The 18,368-nt window shown below is 40.8% G+C and overlaps 1 protein-coding gene across 4 annotated transcripts in view; it reads right to left on the minus strand.

Annotated features, from left to right (window-relative positions):
• Positions 1-1,763: 1,763 nt before the first annotated feature.
• The window catches only part of KCNJ16 (potassium inwardly rectifying channel subfamily J member 16), a 34,462-nt gene continuing 17,857 nt past the window's right edge, over positions 1,764-18,368 (minus strand). For all 4 annotated transcript variants that reach the window (XM_075770587.1, XM_075770585.1, XM_075770586.1 and 1 more), the window contains one exon: positions 1,764-6,295. In XM_075770587.1, coding sequence (XP_075626702.1) covers positions 4,930-6,219 — 1,290 coding nt within the window. In that variant the 5' untranslated portion in view covers positions 6,220-6,295 and the 3' untranslated portion in view covers positions 1,764-4,929. The remainder of the gene's footprint in view (positions 6,296-18,368) is intronic.

Below are 18,368 nucleotides of genomic sequence, written 5' to 3' on the forward strand. Positions count from 1 at the left end.
TCTAGCTTTCTAGGGAGCAACGAGAGCCCAAAATGGAATTATCCAGCATCATACCATTTTTTGTCTGACATTTATCAGATTGCCCCATCATCTTCTCAGCTGTGGGGACTAACCCCAAGAAAAGCTTTAAATTCTGGAAGTAGCTGTGTGTTATTGTAACTGCTCCTTGTTTCATTCTAGTTTCATTTCTGTCACGCTTCCTTTTGTCTGCTTGGAAGTGAATTTGTTGTCGGATGCTTCCCAAAATGGGCCTCTTAGGCCCACCACAGACACCAACTCTGTTTGCAGGTTCCCAGCTCAAAACCAGCAAAGATTTAAGAGCTAAAAAAAGCTTACAAGCAATTTTTTCTTCCCACACAAACAGTTTGGATACCCTGAAAGGTACCTGTTGTTTCCTGAAGTGAGTGTAACTGTAACCATAATGCTTCAAGTTAGGTAGGCAGCTGAAGTCAGACCTCCTGTGCAGCGTGTAAGAAACACAGGATAAACAAAGGGATATATATCACATCCCACATCTAAAAATCAACTTCACAGAAAATATGCACTAAATGATACATGATAATGGGGAAAGAAATGCCAGCTGCCTTAATGAACGGTGGTAGGCAAATCTGGAAAAATAAATTCTATAATAATCTCTTCTATTCCCTTTGACATAAACTAATCTTGACCGAGAACAATAGTGCTACTTTCCAAGAGAAAATAACCGAGATGCAGCTATAATCATCATACAGGAGTCCAATGCAAAGTGGTTTGTGTATTTTCTCTTTGTTGTTAAAAGTTTGCTTCATCTGGTAAATTTTGTGGAAAAGATGGGAACAGGGTGAACAATTTCCAGCTGAGGCAGAAAGAAATGCCAGTTGCTGCCTCTGGGTGGCTGGGAAGAAGCTGCTGAACTTCAACCAGATGTATTGGCTTTCTGCTGAAGGCCCGAGGAGCGCGGGAGGTGCTCTAGGAGGGCGGGAGGTACTTGTGTTCTACTTCAGCTCCCAACTCACTGAGCAGCCCAGAATGCAGCCGGACACTTACTTTTGGACTGGTGACCACTTTGATCCATTCATTAGGGATGACTCAAGGGTTAGGTCTGCGATTCTGCTGTGAGGATGCATGTGTCATTACTTTTGTTGGGTTTCGGAGAGGCTTGCTTGCTTTTGCATTGCTCATCTCTGCAATGGGGATGAATAAAAAATAGCCAAATGGAAATCCTTGGGAAACATCCTCACCTAGAAAGAGCAGATGGGTGAGGAAGATTCTCCCTCCTACTTACCCAAAGCTGCTGTACTCCAGTGTACTGCAAGAGTCTTTCCTAGGTCCTCTCCTAGGCAAGGAGGATGTAAGAACCGGTGCAGTCAGGCGCCACCTAAATGATAGTTACGGAAGGAGCCTGCACATTTTGTGTGGCTGTGTATCCCTTCTACACCTCTGTCCACTCCTGTCTGACCCACCTGGTGCTACCAAAGGTCCTTCATCAGGCGAGGAGGCTGCAGGTTAAGTATGCAAGTCCTGGGTGCAACTGCCGTGCAGAAGTGCGTGTGCGTATGTCTGCGAGCGGGGCGTTGTTTGGCTCGTTCCTCCAAACAAATGGAGTTCACGCTAAGAAGTTTCCACAGGATGCATTTATAACTTTGTGGGTTTGCTTGTGATTTGGCACCTTTTAAAGTCAAAAAGATTACTCTGCACCTTTCCATGACCTCTTAGTGCATAAGATATGGAAGCTTAAAACTGTGGCTGAAGGGAAGTAAAGTAAAATGTGCTCTCACAAGGTGTGTGGTAGAGGCATGTTCTTTATTTCTGTGTCTTTATTCATAAAAATGCAATGCATGCTTTACTATACATTATTATACATAGTTTCTATACTGTGATAAATGAAATTAAAATATCAAACAGAGAAACCCAGAAAAAGCCAGACTGGTTGAGACCAGTGCTTCAACCAGTATCCTGTCTCCAGCACTGGCTGGTATCAGATGCTGTAGATAAAAGTAGAAGAAACTGTATAGTAGCCTGTTATGAATTAACATGCCCAGGAGAGAAGTTTCTTCCTGACCCTCATCAGTTAGTGGTTGACTTACATGCCAAAGCATACATTACTATACATGCTCACGTATTTATATCTATCTATACCCAGAAGCATGTGACAAAACACTAAATCAGACTCCTGGTACTTTCACTTACAGGAAAGTCATTCTGAGGAAAGAATTTTCTTCACCGCAAGAGGCTCACACAGTTCATAACTGGGAGAGGAAAAGGCAGGTGGGATTCGCAGCTTAATAGGGGAAACTACTTTTACAAACAGCACCTGAAATATGCACCTTTTGAAGATATTTTGGGGATTTTGATTACATATCTGAGTAGTATCTCATCTCTCTGAGTAGCTTTACCTATGTAATTAAGCAAACACACATGTGTAAGTACTTGTAAAGTGATCAGTTAGGCAGATTTCATGTCAGACATTCCCTTTTTCTGAAAACCATAGGATCACAGAAAAACGGGGTCGGAAAGTTGAAGGCAAGGTTGACCATTCTGTACCACTCCTGACAATTGTTTTCTCCAACAGGTTCCTGAGAGCCACCACCACAGAGGTTACACACCCCGCAGACCTGTTGGTGCTCCCCATTCTTTACAAGTGTTTCCAAATTAACGTCAATCTCTTTGGCTTCAGTTTAACCCCTTGTCTTCCTGTCCTACCCACCAGATATGGGCAACAGGTTACCCCTCTCTCTTGAACTGCAATTTTTGTGTTTGAGAACTGTTTCTTTGTTTCCTAACCCTTTTTTGGACTGAAACACCTTCAGCTATTTCCCTACTTCCTCACTGCCACGTTTTCTAGATCTCCGGATTCTCTTCAAATTGCTCCATGTCTTTCCGAACGTGCGGTGCCCAACATTGAATAGAGTAACCCAGCCAAGATCTTTCAAAGACAGAGGAGTGTGGAAGGATTACTTCGCATGTCTTGAAGGTTTGATTCTATTTTATACAATCCGGATGGTGTTTTTCCCACACCACATAAGTACTGGGACCCTTACACATTTTCCTACATTCCTTTCCATTTTTTTAGACTATTTCCCCAATGCCTGCCAGTGCTCAAATCCAGGACACAATAAGATGTTTTCTACTGCAGTTATAGATAGATGCTGATGATGATTCAACATATAAAATAGGCTCATTAATGAGTTTCAGAATAGCCACCTCCCCCCAGGCTTGTTAATACGCTTGGTTTTACCTAAAGGGATCACACAGATTCAAAGACAAGTGCTAGCAAAATAGAAATGCAAGATACATTAAAATAAATTTCAGGAAAAAATATTCAGCATGCCATTTTTCTTCATTAAACATGATGAGCTCATAAAAACTTTTAATTAATCAGGATGATGTAAATGACTCGTTGGACCTAATTTTAGCAGCTTAAAGTTAGCCAGCATTTCCACAACAGTCATCTCATCTCCTTCAACAATAAATGGAGAGAGATGAACATTTCCAGGATAAACACATCCCATTGCCTTCAGCTCCCTAAAAAGCCAGAATAAGATGGGATGAAGTCCCCTGTGAAGACAGCGAACAGTTCCAGTATGCACAGAGAGCCTCAACCAGTAGGCAAACAATGTCTTGATGGCTAAGGTCAGGCGAGATAAATCCCATTTTAGGCAACCACAAATTCAGAGATAATTATTTTTGCGTTAGCATGATAATTAAGCACAATGCAAATTAACTGTAATCATCAGGGGAAAAAAAACATGATGAGATATTGCTTATTGAATAATTACAGAGATGTGCAGAGCATGGAACTTCCATATCACAGACAACTTCAAAACGTTAACATTTTCCTTTTTTCCAAATTGAGCTGACAGCTGAGTATGTTGAATTTCTCCATGAAGGATCATTTTTACACAGTCATTTCAGATGAATAAAAACATTTCATTTTGACAAAATCACACTATTTGGTCTCCAGATTGATCTTTGTCTTAAAGAAGCATAACATACTAAAAAGAAAAGCAAGGCTGACATTCTGAAATGAAAGACTTTTTGATTGAAAATACTGCACAGCTCACTCTAAAAACATGATCTTCTCTCTGAGGCTCAACCTGATTTTGCTGATTTTGATTTCAAACTTGAGGTCTCATTTTGATTTCTGAACAGTGCAAATGAACCAGTCTGGCCAGCCCTCCTAGCCGTCAGAGCCACGTAACAAAATCTTCACGCAGCCCCGAGCCAGCTGACATACCGCATACCTCAAACTGCCGAGGGAGTGGCAGTTCTGGGAATGGCTCACGACTAGGAAATGAGAAAAGCTCTCCAGGATCCCACTGTGGATCCCACAGGACTAGGCAGGGTGTAAGCAGGTTTCCAAAGCTACCCAGTAATACTGGGTTCAGTTATTCTTGCCAGTTCACTCCCTCCTACAAAGAGCAGCCCCATAGATTCACCAGGTTAACCCTGGGATGAGGGCTTCGTTTCAACTGCTAGAGAGGTGCAATGAAAGAGTAATTGTTTGTTGTGATGGTGGGGGAGTTCCAGAGTTTCCCTCCTAGAGGGACTGGGAACTGGCTTTCCAAATAAATTAGGCAGCTTTAAAAAATCTGACCTAGAGGGCACACTACATTGTTTTTTGTTGCCTGCCTAGATCATTATCTGTCTCTGGGTATGGCCAACATTGGTCCCTGCAGGGTAATAAAGTTTACAATAAGTTTGCTCAAGTACAGTAGCTGTCTAGTCAACCCAAATGTAAGCTGTTTCCTTGTGCCAATGCTAATCTGTTACTGATACCCAAGCTAACCAGTATGAAGCTCCTTCTAGCAGCTCAGCACTGTATTACAATGTAGGCATGCTGTCAGCGAGGTTTATAATATAAATACTTGTGCATATGACTTCATTGTTTATATTCTAAAAGCTATGCTGGGAGAATTTGTTGGAAGTGATTTTAATTGTAGTAAAAAGCTAGATTTGGGACTCTATTGATAGCCTACTTAAGGTCACAGCTGCTTTCTGATAAGAAACTTCTCCAGAAGGCTGATTGACAGCTGTCACTGGGTCTTCTGGATCTTCACAACTGGTGATGAGGGCAACTGCACTAAATGACTTTTGGTTAGTACTGAATGACTTGATCTCCAGTGCTGATGTCTCTGCTTCTTTTTCCCGTGTCTTCTCGGTTCGGTTCCACTCTTGCTCCTTCCGATCCAGTTGCATGGCACTGCAGTGAGGAGCATAAACTTCTGTGGTTTCTTCAAACTGTAAGCAATCCACTTTATAGTATTTTTTCTTTACATGTAAGACATCGTTAAACCTATGGCCCCAAAGAATCTCTCTGGGGACATATGAGCTTCTTGACTGATGTGAAGTTCCTGTTGAATCACCTGTGTAGACAAATGTGACCAGGATTTCGAAGTTATCCTTCGCCAGAGCTTTCCGGTCTAGACCATACAAGGGGCTCTCACTATCAATTTCATGTACGACTGTCACTGGTGTAACAAGTATGATCTGGTCATTTAGCAACTTCAAGTCCTTGTATTCCATCGTCATTCTGCCTTCCTTGTCTTCCTTGTAGCGCAGAAGCTGAGCTCGTACAGAGCCCTCAACCATGTGATTTGGCCGGAAGTCACCAATGCGCCACATGAGGCAAAATTTATCATCCCTTAAGCCTACTACAGCGTAGTAGCTGAAACGAATGGTTTGAGCTCTTTTTCGAGCTGTGGCCATTTTAGCCAAGGCTGCCCCAATTATGAAGGTATCAATAATGCAGCTTAATACTGACTGTAGGATAACCATGAGGATGGCAACAGAGCACTCTTCTGTAACACAGCGGTAACCATAACCGATGGTCGTTTGGGTTTCAAGGGAGAACAGGAATGCTCCTGTGAAGCTATGGACATTTGCAACACAGGGGATTATTTCCTCATCATTGAATAAATCTCCATGTTGGATTGCTATCAGCCAGAAGACTAGTCCGAAGAACAACCACGAAAGGACATAGGACAACGAGAATATCACAAACATATGTCGCCACTTGATGTCCACCAGTGTGGTAAATATGTCCACTACATAGCTCTCCCATTCCCCAAAGATATGTTTGAAATACACATTGCAGCTGCCATCCTTGTGGAGAAATCGCTTCTGCAATCTTTTCATCCTCATTTCAGGGCTTTCTTGACAAGCACCTTGGTAACTGATCTTATTTCCCTGTATGTTTACAGGCCTATAGCAACCACTCTGTTCAGTCATCTTTCTCATATCTGCCTTGTGGCATCAGTTTACAGAACACACTTATGGTCCCAGGGGCTATATGTTTTCTTTGTTCATTGGAAATCTATAAAATAAAAGAAAAAGTTTATTTTTGTTTTAATTTCCTATACTAGAACTCTGTAGCACCAAATCTAAATACATTCACTCTGTGGCCATCATGAGCAATTTTCTGAAGAGTACAGACTCTGACATTCACTACACAACATAGCTCAAAAACTTAGGCCTGGAAATATGAGGCAGCTAGAAATTCAACCAGTTAGAAATGTCCATATCAATCCTAAAATTTGGTATGTATATGAAAACAGAAATCAAAAACCTTTGTGGTGACCCCACTGTGAGTATCTCTTCTAATGTTCTTTTGAAGTAACGTTCAAATCAGGATGGTCTCTACGAACAGTCACAGAAATGGCATGAAACCTCTTAAAGTTAGCCAAATATTTGAGGTAGTTAATTATTTGTTTGTTGCAGGTTTGTTTGTTTTCCTCCATTAGAAGAAATGCCTCGGAAAACACCCTCATTTAGACATAAGACTTCGGTAGCATGGGCAGGCAAGTTCAGTGCTAATGTGTTTTAACCAGAAAATGTATCCGCCACACAATAATTCATCATTATTTGTGTTTCAGTATTGCCCAGAAAAACCTGGTCGTGGAATTGAACTTTACGGGGCTAGTGCTACAGAGACATATTCGTTCAATTTGTAGAAAAGTATTTACATTTCAAATGAAAAAGAAACCTCTCTGAGGTTCTGGAAACCCTCACAAATCATTCCTTAAAACAAACAAACAAACAAAAAAATCTGGCTGCCAAAAAGTATTTAAATTTTTATTAATGAGTTTGAAACAAGCATCCAGTATGTTAATAAAATTTGTGGATAACACAAATTTAGGAAGTGATGTGAATTAGGAGATTCCTCTGTCAGATCACAGAAAAAAACGGATGCCTTCACAGATTGCAACCATATGACCTTCAGCAGTACGAAGTGCTAGGCTATACGTTTAGTGACTAATAACAAGAACTTATGCTAGAAACTGAGACCTCATCAATTGGAATCCAACAAAAAAGGAAAGACTTAGCTGAAGTAATCAGTTATGGGATGCTTATGAATTACCTGTAGGATACAGCACCGAAAAACACAAATGCCTTTTCCTGCAGGTCTCCAGCCCATTCTACCACATCCCAACCGCTAACACACAGCGCACTGACAAGTCAGAAGTGACAGGGTACACAGCTAGAACAACTCAAAATTTTTGCCAAAAGTCATGCTTCTAACCGATATTTCTGAAGGAAAAAAACCTAATATTTTTGAGGAAAAACTGTCATTATTCTTCCAAAAATTGTAAGTTTTCAATGAAAAAATGACAAGTACTTTTTCCCATTTTTAAGTTGGTTTCAGCTGACAAAAGTTCAGATGTAGGTTTTCAATGAAGCCAACGTATTAATGGAAAATGAATTTTAAAAAAAGTTTCCTAGTGGTAGTCTTTTTCCTCAGCTCTTCATTCACTTTGCCTGAGTATAAATGACTGCACACACTTCAAGGCAGAAGAGAGTCAGGCCCATAGAGTGTCATATATATTGGATGGACTAGATTAACAGACCGAGAACTCTTCTCCCATCCAAGGAACAATGACAAGCATGCATAGACACTATTCCAAAAACACTTAAAAGCCAAACATAGTTTCCATTTCTTTTTTCTTTTCTTTTTTTTTTTTTTTTCAGTACAGAAATGAATGTGACATATGGTGTCGTAGCCTCAGAATGTGGCCTTCATTAAAAAACACAACATTAATGTTTCCAAAAATACTTCTTGGAATACAGTCTTTGGAAACATTCATATGACTTGCTTTACTCATAACTTTAAACACACAGTATAGCCTAGTCTATTGAAGACTCTTGACCTAACATTTTATAAGTCATATTTAACAACAAACAAAACCTGGAAACTGTTGAGTTATTTTTTTAAGAACCTCATAATGTGAGGTGTGAAAATGAAGCAAATTGTAATCAGGAGCCAATATAATCTTAAATAAAAAACATACTTAGGCTTATACTGTTTTTCTTATTGACTGATTCAAACTAGAGTTCCTTGAAAATACTCACAAATGTCCTGGGACTCTGAAAGGGACTAAACAGTTCATGAATCAAAGACTACTGAGTTGATTCCACTCTGCTGTTGCCATCAGCAAATCATCATATTTCAAAAATGGTGTTTTGCTGGCACCATCTTTAGATTTTGTTGGTGCTGGCAAGAATCACGGATCGTCACACATGCAGCTATGTGGTAAAGTCCACTCTGATTTCATGGTAGCCTGTCACACGCAGGAGACAACTTCAATTGTGAGGCATCTTGCATTAGGAACTCTGTCTCTACTTAGGGGCTCTCCTAAGTACAGGCTGTAGTAATATATCCATGCTCACGGATGTCTGTGATGGGTTTTTGACTGGTATAAATGAAGCCATGTAGTAAGATGCTAGATTGGATTTTGCAAAACAATCAAAAGTATGTCTGTAATGAGAAAGGGAATGTGATGCAGAGGTTCCTAAACCAGAACCAAATAATCTAGCCCTGAAGGTGGATGGAGTGAAAAAGAATCAGTGCAGAGCAACACTAACAGACATGTATTGCTCTCAGGATCTGAGTTAATCTTTCTCCATCGTGTTGAAAATTGGATTGCTCAGAGCCATTTGGCATTGCGCAGTGGAGACGTGCCCCAGATGACCTAAAATCCCAAATGTGCTTGAAAGTCTTAGGAAATAGCCTCCTCAGCCACTCAAAAACATCTAAAAATGTTGCCCAGTATTTTGGGTGTGCTTAAAGGTAAGCCAAATCCGAACTTTTCCAGGCTACCCCTTAAAGTCTCTCGAGTGCAATAATAATCATGCATCATAATTAATAGCTCTTTTACATTGTCTGATGTTGCTCAGAACATTTAAGTCTAAAAAAACATCTTTCGATGTTTCTGAATTATTTAAGTCTGTATTTCAATCTGTACTTCATTCATGGGGACACTTTTAAACAGGCACGTGATTTTCCTCTTCCAAATGAGAGGCAGCAAGGCTGTGAAGCCAGATGTTCATTGCTTACTCTGCTGAGACACACTGCCTTTTGCAGAACAGTCTGAAGGCTATTATTATTATTATCATCATCATCATCATCATCATCAAATTTTAAAGGGAGAAGACCACAGACTTACCACCAGACTTATGAACTTAAATCTTAAGAGCTGTATCAAAAATCTTATTTTTCAAAATGAAAATATTTTACATAGCCCTAAGAAAGCCATACAAATTATATTAAAGGTCCTACTACCTGGTAAAGATTAACAAAGGGGGTGGGGGAGGATTTAAAAACATTCTCTACTCACTAAAGCTCATGGATCGGTTACTGCAAATGATTCTCAGATGTTGCCAGGAAGCGTTTTCACCTTCCTCTAACACTAACACACAAATCCTTGCCCTTTTTTGTCTTGCTTTTACTTTCCATGGGATTTTTTTCTTTATTTCTGGGCATGTTTGTACACATCATGAACCTCCTCTTGCATACTGTTCTGTTGTTCAGAGGAGGAAGTGTGCAGAAATTTGCAGTACTTTTGCTAACCATTCTTATAAATCTATTTCCACAAAGCTACCACAAAGCAAACACTAGCAGAAGGAAGCCTTTTTATCATATTTATCATTCTCATCTAGTTCCTCTTGAACAGAGCAGCTGTACCAGAAGAACTTGCGCTCTTGATTTTCATCAACTTGCTCAGAACACCAGTAACTTAAGCTCAGAACAACAGATGCCTTAAGTATGGAGTTTAGCCTTTTAAAGACTTCCACTAAATGTAATTGTCAATTTAATCTTGATATTTTGAGTTTAGGGCTCAGTGTTTTATGAGGATAATCCCTATATTGCACCTTAACCTAATACCTAACAAGTTGTGGCTACACCCATTTTATGACTATATTTTCCCATTATGTAAACAAGCAGGGGTGAATTTTTGTTCAGTGACAACTTCAGTCAACAGCCTGTTTGTAAAACATCAGGCAAAACAATGTGAAGGTCTTGGCTCCAGAATAATTCTGTTCTGAGATTAAATCAAAAAGAAAACAACTCAAAACCTCCAAATGAAATTGGGTACTCTCACTCCTACCCCACGCACATGAAAGCGGATCTCTCTCTCTAGCGTCGGTTTAGCAATCACCTCAGTTTCCTGCTTCATTTTGGAAATGGTCAGAAAGGTTTCCAGTTTTAGTAATGGTGTTGCAAGCCTGGAAGACTTTCAGCTCAGAGAACAGACATGTGACAAGAAGAAACCTTTTGAACTGCTTTGGAATTGACTCAAACACTTGTCCCTTTAAAAAAACTCCACCACCCACAAAATCTAAATAAATCTATTAGAGGTCAGCACTGAGACTCTTCCTTCCTTCTTTCTGTCCTTCCTTCCTTCCTTTCACTCTTCTTTGGAAAGAGACCTAACTTCTCCCAATCCTTACAGCCAGTCTTTCTCCTTCTGATACGCCATGCCCGGAGCAGGGTTGGCACACCTCGTGATTCACCATTTGCGTCTCTCGCACCATGCACACCACGCGACTGCCCCACGGAGGTGCTTGCGAGCAGTCTCCAAGAGGTATGCCTCAGGACACGGGAGACTCTGGCTTGTAAACCTGCTGCCTGCTTGGCTTGTGAGTCTCAACGGCCTTAGCCCACAAGATAAACTTATCTTTATGGTGCGAAAGCTTTCACTTGCCTCCCCTGGCAGAACAAAAAAGCTCAATGATGTTCACAGTTGCGGAAAGTGTCCGATATTCTTGGTCTCTAGCAGGTCAGGCTTGAGAGCCTGATAAGCACAACTTTATGTCACAAGTGGGTTTTTTTTGTATTTCATGTTCCACAGCTCAGATCCCCACAAATAACTAAAGGGCATCTCTACAAGGGGAGGGGGAATGCAAAATCCCCTAAACTGAACCCAGAGCTAGACCTCCAGGGAGCAAGGACGTAGGAGAGGGGTTCCCACCACCGGGCCTGACCCAGAGCACTTTCAGATCAGTCAGTGCTTTTGTGCTGACTTTACAGGAGTGGAGCACACCCCGGCCAGCAGCTTCAATCACAGAACTTTCTTATATGCAAAGTAATGCCTTTGAAGCCATTGGAGTGAAGCTTTTAAGTGGTTCAACTTTCCTTTTAAAATAAAAGTTTTGTTGTTCAGATGACTTCATCTTAGCTGACTGAGTGCAGCGGAGGTCGGTAGGGCTGCAGTTCACCAACGGTCAACGGGACTCTGTCAAGTTCGTAACACACAGTTCTGCGAGCATCACCTTACAGGTAGCACCTTTCCTCTCCATCATTTTGTGTATTTAGGTCTTCCAACAGCAGAAGAGAAGATTGCAAATAGAGCAATAAAACTTTGAGTAGGCTAAGCTCAGAGCTGGAGAAAAAGGATACTTCTTAGAATTCCTATTCAATACAAGACCTAAAGTATCAATATAAAGTGTTTGTTTATTAAACATTTTTAGAGATAGACATAAATAGCACACAGCAGCAGACCTTTGCACAGATTTTAAAGACAGGCAATAGTGCTGTAATCTACACTGGAACAACTCACAGTAACAGATATATTGACATTTAATTCATCTAAGTGAAACCAGATCTCCTTAAAACAAAACCAAAAAAGAAAAAAAAAAATAAAGGAAAGAAGCTTGGCCCCTTAAGTTTGAGAAGATGGACTCCGAATGCTGCTCTTTGATGAAGGCTAGTTACCAGTTTCAGAGCCACAGGACAGGTTAAAAGTGAGCCAGCCCCCTGCTTACCACTCAGAGCAATTCCCAAAATCTGTAGAAAGCTGAAAATGTCTATTTTAATTTATTCGCACTGTATGCACTGCATGGTTTTAGCCAGGAACAAGCAGTGGAAATACTGAAATATCATGAGAAATGGAAAGTGCTGGCAACTTGAAACCCTTGATTTCGGGCCTCACTGCCATTCTTTGTCTCAGACAATTTGGCAGGGGTGAAACCTAAAACTGTTGACTCTCAGGACTTTCTTCCTCATTTTAACCCTCAGCTCTCAGCAGCTCCTGTACCAGGGCGACCGGACACAGCATGCACTCGCAGCAGGATACCCCATCAGCCCCACTCAGTGCAGGGGTGGGTAGGTACATGTGGCATCCAGGCTGGGGGCAGCTGCTGAGCAGCCCCAGTGCACCGGCAGCAGCGCTGGGGCTGAGCCGGGATGGCCTGGGGCTGAGCCGGGATGGCCTGGGGCTGAGCCGGGATGGCCCAGGGCTGCCTTCATGAGCCAAGTCCCCGACCACAGTAGGGAAGCAAAGCAGCACTGAGCCAACCCTCAAAGGTGACGCTGCTGTGCGTCCAGTGCAGCCCACACCGGCAATGGAGCAGCTGGATCCACACAGGGCCACTGTCATCTCCTCCTGCCTGAAAATCCCTCCTCCTGGTTCTCCTCCCATCAGCTATGAGTATTTGTATTTTGGTATTGAGCTGACGGGAGCAAAGAGTCTCCATGTCTGGTCAAGCCCCTGCACCCTCAATTCTTAAAAATGGTATAGCTGGTACGTATCCTAGACCTGAAAATCTACCAGATACGGAACAGCTGAAAAGATATACTTTATATCTTCTGCCTTCGGAAATCAGTGGTGAACCTATTTCTTACTTCAGCAGGCAGAATCCCCTGGGCTTTAATGCGTGTTAGCTGTAAGGCAATCGAATACAAGTGTTAGTGCTAATTATGATTTCCTCCTCCCTCCTCCCCTGACACACAGAGTGAAGGTTAATTTCAATAGTTCTGCAGATGTGTGCAGTGGGATTTCTCCGCACATTGAACCTTAAGGATTACATTCAGCCTACAGAGGCACAGAAAAATTCTTCGAGGAACTTTTCCACCCGATCTTGTTGGCAGGGAACAGTAGAACAGTTTGTTGCAGCTCTTAATAGACATGATGTAATATAATAATGTATTCAACAATAGGTATGTGGCAGGTTATGAACAATGATAGAATCAGATTAGATAATGCTGACCACTTTCGTTTAACGGAGCCAACACCCTCGGCTCTGTTATTTGCCACAATTCAGTACTGTTATATCTCTTCTCAAAACACAACAAGTTATTAATAATGTAGGATTTTGGGGGCGGGCAAGAGCTGAAATTCTAAAAGGGTTCTTCCAATCTCAGGGGCCGTTTCCTTTACGTCACATTGTGCAGTTCTGCTTCCTGAGGCAGAAAGCGTACTCCTTTTTTTCCTGTTTTCTGGAGTACATTGTAAACCAAATATCCAGGGAAGGGCACTGTGACATAAGAACGCAGAGTCGCTGTCTTTCCAGTTGTGCCTTCGGTCCAAATATGTCTCTAGGATGAGAAAGGTAAGGAGATGCAGGGCTGTACTTGTGGCACTACAGTCGGCTCCTGCAGTCCTCGGTACTTCGCTGCTCCCCAGTCCTGCAGCTCTCTGTGTGTGCACACATCGCAAAAACAACTGAGAGAAGAAAAGGTTACGTGGCTTTAACCAAAGGGTTATGTGAAGATCACAGAATCCCTTATATTGCCTGTGCAAGTTTTAATCCTGCCAATTCAAAAGGCTGCAGCTTTGACAATGGAAAGCCTTGTGCTGGTGTCAATGGAGTTTGGATCAGATGCCTTGCTATTGTATTTCATATAAGGAACAGAATAAAACAGAATCCCAAGTTAACAGCATGAGTGAGTTCTGTTCAACAGATGAGAGAAGTAAAATGTGAGCAGGATGCTGAGGATCTTTGATTTATTTTTTTTTAATTCTATTTATTTACTTATTTATTTTTAGTTTTTCCAACCTTAGTAGACAGTTCCCTAAGATGTAGCTTGACATCAGTTATTAACTTCTCAGGGCTATCCAGGGCAGACAGGAACACTTGCAAGTTTCTACTGATCTCAACTTCGAGCTACTGACCTCAGCAGGAATTCCACTATAATACCTAGAAGCTGTCTCATCCCAACTAATAAAATATCTCAAATGCCAATTAAATCACCAAAGCTTTTACATTTTCAAAACTAAAGTAAGGTCTAACAGTGAAAATACCATTTTACAGTACTTCTTTAAGAAATGAAAGGGAGAAGGAAAAAAAATCAAAATGAAACATGAAAATAAAATTAATCATATCCACTATCATCTAATCTTTCAGGAAACATCACAAAAACCCCTGCTATCTCAAGCTGTCCAGACTGATTCCCAAATCAAAAAGGTTGAGATAAGTATTAGCTAAGGATCAAGTCAAACAATGTATCAGTGCTTTTTTTTTTGTAGGAAAAGCGCCTATGCAGTCAGGTAAAACCAGGCAATCAAATACTATGCTTCAAGAAGTCAATTTATTTAAGGTCCAGAATGACTATTTGCTTTTCTGAGCAGCCTGTATGACTCTCCTGTCATTTGTGAATATGGATACAGCAGAATCCACCTCTGATATGCCTACATAGGATTTTGTCTCGGGTCTGGTAGGGGATATCACGCGGCTCCTATGACGAGCTGCTCAGCCAAGGCCCATAGTCCTTCCTACATGGCATCCCAAGTTCCTGGTACTTCATCCAAACCAAAACACACTTCCACATTTGTCAGGCTATATATGTCAGCACTTTTTAAAAGCCTGTGAAATATATTAAATGGTTTCAGAAATCAGAGGCCTGATCCAAATCCTACTGAAGTCGGCAAAGGGGTTGCCTTTGATTTCTTGTTTTGGATCTGATCTAGCTGTTGGGTTTCTTAGTATCACCACAGGCAGTATCCATTGTTGCTCTTCAGAATTGGCTTGGCTTGCTGGAATTACAGCAATACTTTCTAAGGAACAAGGGCTTTTTTAAAATCTTCATTTTCTTTGGTTCACAGACTTTGGCAGAATGTTGACTTTCCATATTGTTACTTAACTCCACTGAGGTCTATAGGAAATTTGGGAATGGGATGCTTCTTTCAGAGATGACTTTCAAAACCTTGTAGAGCAGATGGCTGAACTTCTGGGTATATATCCTCATGAGCCTCTGTCTCAGCATGGCTGCATGTCATCTGGAAAGGCAGGTTACTCTGAAACTCAGTAGTTGTTTTTTCAGAGCTTACACTCAGCATGGTGTTGGCCACTCTTGTTTTCAACTGTCATTCTCTTTCCCAGTTCAGCAGTCTAATTTACAGTATGTTAGTGTTTTGCAAGTCAGATAATTAAAATAATGTTGAAGTGGAAAATCACGTGTGTGTGTGTGTGTTTGGACCATATATTTAAGAATTTTTACCTCAGTGTGTGGGCTGCCTAACTTCCTTTTCAGTGTCTTGAAGCTGTTCAACAGCTTATTCCTGATCATCTGAGTGAGTTTCTGGACACAGCGATTAGTATTTTAAGAAATATGAAGATAGGCAGAATCTCCTCTTAAATCTTGCCTCTCCTTCCCCACCTTTAAAACATCATTAGAGAAGTTACTCATTCCTCTAAAGGTGGGAACATTCATCCCAAATCAGAATTGAGTTTCATTTATGACAATGCCCGCTCTTTAGTGGTGATCCAAATCAAATATTTAATGGGGCAAAATGTATTCATCATTTATCACTCCATACAGAAATTTCTCCTCTCCACGCCATCCAAACCCATGTGTAGCTGACAGATTTAGTGCTTAATTCTTAAGATCCTTTTCAATACTTGCACCAATACTAACTGTGACACCCTGATGAGTCATTACCCACATCAATATTCCATTCTTTTGGATTAATCTATCACCTCTGTATCACTGTTTCTCAGATCTTTTTCATGTCTTCTCACTGTTCTGCTTCTTAGAGTTGTTTTTTGGGCACATTCTGAGTTCTCAAGTTCTGAGTTCTCAAAGCTTGTTGGGTGAATGTAGCTTTTTTTCTTGCTGTGCTCTCGCTTTCCACACTCTGCACGTGGCATTCATTGCAACAGACACTGGAAATGGCTTTCACAATCTGCCTCACACAGTTTAAAAAGATACTTCACATGATGTTGAAAACCTTAAATCTTGACCTTGTTTTATCCTTTCATTTGTGTCGACTACTACTACTATTTTTCATGTAATTTCCTAAATGTTTTCCTCTTTATTTTTTTACCCACGTTTCAACCACTAAATGTCAAACCTGCCCTTGCCAAACTGGGTTGTTAGTAAATCCCAATGACTTCTTCCATGGGCTCCCCAGGGAATGGACCCTTCCATCGTAGGCAATCATTTTCTTCAGCTCCTGAAGGAATCCCAGGCCAGGCATGTGGGAAAAGGACAGTCTAAGAGCTAAGGCATTGGGTTTAACTCTAAGAAAAACATTCATGCATATGTTTAACTATAAGCACACAATAAGAATGAAAATAAGCCTGCTTCAAATCTTCCTGAGATTGGAGCCAGAGAGGTAAAATACTTGTTGAAGGCTTTACAATGAACCACTGGAGGAATGTCACAAACTGGTTTCTCAGTCCCATCATAATGAATTTAATAAAACAGCAAATCTCTCAGCTGTCTCAGGGAAAGTTAATACATTATTTTTTGTTCAAAACATCAAAATGTTTCAAAAAATGGCAGTGATTATTAAAAAAAAAAAAAAAAGAAGTTGCCTTTAATAAAAAAAGTTAATTTAGTTTTTTTTTTTTTAAATAGGATTTTTGTCTTCCAGTGATTTCCATAGGGGCTGACAATGCCTCCCTGACTGCCCAAGATCTGTGCCTCCACGGTTGCACTTTGTGTGGAAAATTTTCACTCAGCAACACTACTGACTGACTGAGCTACTTATGGGAGGTTCAGCTCATTTCAAGATGTTTGTCATGAACCTGTTCAGTCAGCCATGTTTTTCCTGTTTTACTTCTCAAAGGCAAACACTGTGAACAAGCGAGCAGATCTTATCAAGATGCTGTTAACAAAAATACATCAAATAAAAATCTGTTACATTACAAATGTCAACACTCACAAAAAAAGATATCTAAATCACAGTAGAGTTGATTTTATTGCCAAAGCAATTCCCAAAGGTTGTTTTGAGAAACAACTTTTCTGGTTTTCCTCATAGGTGCTATGGACCTCTGAAACAAATGTCTCTCTTGTTTATTACACATTAACTTTACAGGGGTGCTGGCATCAGACACAGCAGCACACCTAAATAGAATTTCACTCTCTGGTTTGAAATTTACTTTCACTGTCCCCCAATCCACTCCAAATTAGTTGGGAGTTAGAAAAATGATTGGTCAACAAAATTAAGTCCAGAAGTGATATACCCAGCCTAAGTGGGAAATATTTTATCCTCTATTTTCCCTGCATCATTTTAACTCCTGTTTTCACTGAGTAAAAGCATCACTTTCTCCTGCCACAAAGCCAGAGTCATTGAAAACTCACACAAATCCGTAGGTGATTAATTAAACCTCAAATCACTCTCAAGGCCTGACAAGCTCCAAATCACATGAGCTCGGATTGGTGGCATTCTTCCTCAGGAACATTTTGTATAGTGCTAAGCTGTATTCACTTCATACCAAAAAGGTCTTCAGGGAATGAAGTCTGTGAAAAACATGAAGTGGTGTTTCCCACAGAAAAAGCATGCCACACCACTTGGGTGTCTTACTGCAGTGCTGATTATGCTCAGCAGAGAAAGTACAGATTAAGGAGACTAAAAAGTAGCCTAAAAGGTTCTGGAAGGAAGCCAGAAGTACTGCAACAAAGGGAAAGCAATCTGAAAACAATAATGTCACAAAACATCCCGCGGAAAGAAGCAAGGATGAATCTCCAGTCCATATGAATGCTAGATAGATGAAGTTATCTCCCAGCTACTGCCAGCACAAACATCATTTACAAAGCTTGACAGCTGCATAGCAATCAGGAGAGGAGCTTGTGTTTACTTGTGTTTAAAGGCAGAAGCGGCGAGTGGGTTCCAACAACATTATGACGCGTGTTGATAATTATTATGTTATGCCATTGATTTGGTCTTCGAGTGTTTTTCAAATCAGGACTTGAGATCTCTTTGTTCTCCTGTGTAAAACTCAGCTTTGAGGTCATTCTTCGCCTTACACACCCTTGGCTGTTTATGAACATCCTCACAAAACTCAAAGCCCATTTCCCATGGAGGAAGACAAGAAACAGGTTGTGTCATTGTCTGGCTCAATTGTTCTTCATAACTACAGAATAATTGCAAAGAGAGGAATACTTA

This window comes from Balearica regulorum, chromosome 18, assembly GCF_011004875.1.
Source record: "Balearica regulorum gibbericeps isolate bBalReg1 chromosome 18, bBalReg1.pri, whole genome shotgun sequence".
Lineage (NCBI taxonomy): Eukaryota > Metazoa > Chordata > Aves > Gruiformes > Gruidae > Balearica > Balearica regulorum.